Source organism: Drosophila mojavensis, unplaced genomic scaffold, assembly GCF_018153725.1.
Source record: "Drosophila mojavensis isolate 15081-1352.22 unplaced genomic scaffold, ASM1815372v1 contig_36, whole genome shotgun sequence".
In the NCBI taxonomy this organism is placed as follows: domain Eukaryota; kingdom Metazoa; phylum Arthropoda; class Insecta; order Diptera; family Drosophilidae; genus Drosophila; species Drosophila mojavensis.
In genome coordinates, this window is record NW_025318858.1 from 2,095,980 (window position 1) to 2,099,946 (window position 3,967).

General features: G+C 41.4%; 1 protein-coding gene across 1 annotated transcript; it reads right to left on the reverse strand.

The window, feature by feature from the left end:
- Positions 1-474: 474 nt before the first annotated feature.
- LOC6575759 (lysophospholipase-like protein 1) lies at positions 475-2,277 on the reverse strand. Its single transcript, XM_002001727.4, has one exon. The coding sequence runs from the start codon at positions 1,397-1,399 to the stop codon at positions 749-751; it is 651 nt and encodes a 216-aa protein (XP_002001763.1). The 5' UTR covers positions 1,400-2,277; the 3' UTR covers positions 475-748.
- Positions 2,278-3,967: the final 1,690 nt, after the last annotated feature.

The following is a 3,967-nucleotide window of genomic DNA, read 5'->3' on the forward strand; positions in this document are numbered from 1 at the left end:
GAGAGAGAGAGATGGAGAAGAGGGAGCTTCGCTCATTTCATATTGATTAACAGCAAATCCATCAGTGTCATTGTGGCTAGGCTTTTGGGAGCAGGGCGAGCAGCAGCGCGGCTCATCAGAACTAGCTCATTTACACATTACAATGGAAGCACAAAAACAAGAGCGAAGAGCTGGGGCTATATAGAGTCTCACTCACTCTGTGAGTGTCTGTGTGTGTGTGTGTGTGGGAAACAAAGGCATTAGCAGCACACAGTGGAGGGCAGCGCGTTGGAGACTAGACCGAACTGGGGCTGGCGCAGGTGCGAACGTGCGAAAACGTAGCGAGTGCAGAACCCCTTTTGCATAAACTTGACTTAATTAGCTGTGCAACAAACTTGGCTATTTAAACAGGTGCTGAAGTGTATAAATAGAGGCGGCGCTGTTGCAAATGTGTCGAGGAGCAGAGGGAAACTTCGATGTGGTAGCCCATAGCGTTACTCAATTGCTAATGGATAAAGCGAGGAAGAGAGAGAGAGAGGGAAAAATAGAAAAAATTGCGACAATTAAACGTAAAAGGTTAGCCAATACCAAACAGTGTTGGAAAACGGCTAAAGTTTATTTTAAATAATGTTCATTTAAATAGTATGCAAAGAGCAGCTGAACTAGTTAGCATAGAGTGTTGCAAAATACCTTATAAATAATTTTTGCAGTGTTGCATAGTTGCTTATTTATGTTAGTAAGAATTCAGTGTTAGGCAACGACTGCTAGTCTATGGCAACTTCTCCAGTATCCACTGCTCGACATCCAGCATTGAGCTCTCCATGAGCTCATGGGCTGTATTATCCAAGGTGGTAAAGGTTCCACTGACGCCTAACTTTCGCAGTTTGTCGAAGGTATCTTGACCCCATTCGTACTCAACGACATCGTCATCTGTGCCATGATACATGCGCAATTCTGGATGCTTTGATGCACCTGCCAGCGACTCGTAGACAACGGATTCGCGATTCAGGAACGCAGAGTGCGCGAATACGCCCGCCAAGTCTGTGTTCAGGCGGTAGCCTGTGTGTAGAGCCAGAGCACCACCCATGGAGAAGCCACCGACAATGATGCGACTCGTGGGCACCCCTCGGTCCACTTCGTTCTGTACGAGTGCATTGGCTATGTCGTCACTCTCCGACATGCTCTCCACTTCTTCGGGCGCATCGATATGAATGGTCGATCGATTGAACCACACCGTGGATATCTCGCCGTCAAATGGCGTATACTTCTGCTCGGGTGCTGTGGGAAATAGATATCGGATATGCGAACCAGCAAAGTCGCGTCCAATCAGACCGCGCACCCATTCGAGTGCATTGGGTCCCGTATCGCCCGAGCCATGAAAGAATATAACACTCGCCGTCTTGCGTAGCGTTGAAGACATACTGAATTACCTGAATTGAAACTATAGATATATATGTTATACAATATGACATTAGGGGAAAAGTTGTAGTCATATTTGTCTATGTTTTGCCTAAAAATTTACGATTACGTCTATATATAAATTTGAAACTATATGCATCGGGTGGTCCCCGAGTTACGATGGTTATATATTATATAATCTAATTCTATATACATCTAAATTTATCAGTAATTAATTTCCAATTTTGAATGCAGTTCTAGAAGGTCTATATATCAAATGAAACCTCAATTATTCAATTAATTCCCAAACTTTGATCGTAAAACACTATTATACGATTTTCTGAAACTTTTAGTTTCGTATTTAAAATGAATTTTGGTAGCTCAATTGGGGCTGCAGTTCGGAACTGCCTTACCAGATCATTTGTCACAGCATTTTATTGAACTGTTTTATTATTTTTTTTTTTTTGGGCTCACAGATTGTACGAGCGTTAGCCTCTATCGTCTATCCTAATGGTTCAATAAACAATGTTTATGGCGTGACATCTTTCACGCAAATGTTTTTTGAGGGGGGAACATGACGACGCCTACCATTGGGCGCCCTCACATAGATTAGGAGGTGCCATTAGAGAGAGGCATTCACCTTTTTTCTATTTTCCTCGGTATTTTGGCTTGACCACTTGAGAAGCTATTAATATTATCTATATGGCCGGTCAACAATGTCGCGCTTTTTGAAAAGTGCTTCAATAAATTAAAACAAAATAGAAAAAAAAAAAACAATCCCAACAAAAAAATGCTGTCAACCTATATAAGAACCAAAAGCAAAAATACACCCAAACGATTTCCTAGTCAATGAAGCGAGGTGTGTGTGCGAAGGGAATTCAAACTGGAGCAAATGCACAACAAGAACAACAACAACAACACGTTTGTTTTAGTTGCTGTTGTTGTCTTTTTGGCAATCGTTCCTCTGACCAAAAACTAAAAACTGGCGTCGACAACGACGCACAATAAATTTCCCAGCTCCTGTTCTTCAGCGTCCGTCTCCTGCTCTTGCTCGTTGTTGTTTGCTGTGCGTCAAGTGACCCGAATATTCCACTTTTTTTTCGTTCTTTCTTTTTGGGGCCGCGACTTGACAAGGGTTAAATAACATAAAAAAAAAAAAAAATAAATCCGAAAAAAAAGAAATGAGAAAAAAACATGACCAGCAACAACAACAACAAAATTGTGAAATGTAACAAAAATAAAAGTTGCATTTCAGTTCACCCCACCCCACAATGAGCCCTCTCGTTGCTGACCAACTGAGCAGCTTGTATATAGCATGATCCAGCTCCCCATTCCTCACATGACACTGGCTCTGAACTAGTTCAAGTTTAAAAGGCGCACGGTAAAAAATGCAGAACTAAACTAAAACTCAACTTGAATTGAGTTGAGCGATTTATGTTAGTTGGCAAACTGAATGGAAGCGCGAAAACGTGCGAGGTGCGTGGATTATTATACAGAGAGAAGCAGAGTAAAAAGTATATAAATATGGGGCTTATAGTTTTTGACTATTGCGGAGCCAGTAGCTGAGATATATAGTAGAGTTCAGCAAAATAATAATAATAATCTGGTAATAATATGATGAATATAGCAAGTTAACTTAAATACTTGTTCAATTATTAATTACCTATGTAATTGAATGTAAATGTAAAAGAGTCTCAAGAGATCTCATAGAAAATGATTATAATATTCACTTATTAACTTTTGAATTACCCAAGTAATTGATTGTAATTAAGTAATGGAGAGTAGTTGGCAAGTAATTAAATTTCATAAAAATTAAATTATTGATATATGATTATATTCGATAGATAAGGTAATTAAATAACTTATTTGTATAAAATTAAATTTCGTTTTCAACTACATCAGTAATTGAGAGTAATTCAAGTCTAAACATCAGTTCAAGCATTCAATTTCTTAAGTATTTTGCTCAGAGTACTTACAAATATCCCTGATACTTTTACCTTTAAGTGTTATTACTATTCAAGACTTTGTTTCACACTCGGCTGTGAATTATAAACTAAAGCTGATGCATGTGGCTGGTTCAGTGAGCTTCAAGCTTGCGCTGCTTCATGCTGTGGCGAACAGCAGTCGAGCAGGCATTCGAAATGCCTTTTGCCGTGCTCTAAGCTCTTGAGGTGGGCGTGGTGTGGTGTGTGCAGGAGGCCCAACGCAGTCAGCCTGATGGTCGACTTAAGCCGTTAGCATTGTCCATTTGTTCGTGCTGACTGCCCGGGGGCAGATTTACGCATGAAATGCGCTCGGCTGCTGCTGCTGCTGCTTCTTCCTCTTCTAGTTGTTGCTGTTGCAAACATCCATCCAGTCCATCAGAGGAGTAGCAACAACAGAATGGGGATTTCGACTTGCTAAAACTGCAGCTGGGGAATTAGTTTGGGACGAGGCGGCAGGCCAGGCAGGCGAGTGGGCCATTTCTTGGCAGCGGCTGCCTGCAATCTGAGCACAAGTTGATTATTTTTCTTAAAGCATATTTCCGCAACAACTGTGCCACGCCCCCGACAGCCTCCCACCTAGTTGGCGTGCTGCTGCACGCCGTGTC

Coding starts and splice junctions, on each gene's coding strand:
- LOC6575759 (XM_002001727.4), bottom strand. CDS start 1,399: ATGTCTTCAACGCTACGCAAGACGGCGAGTGTTATATTCTTTCATGGC.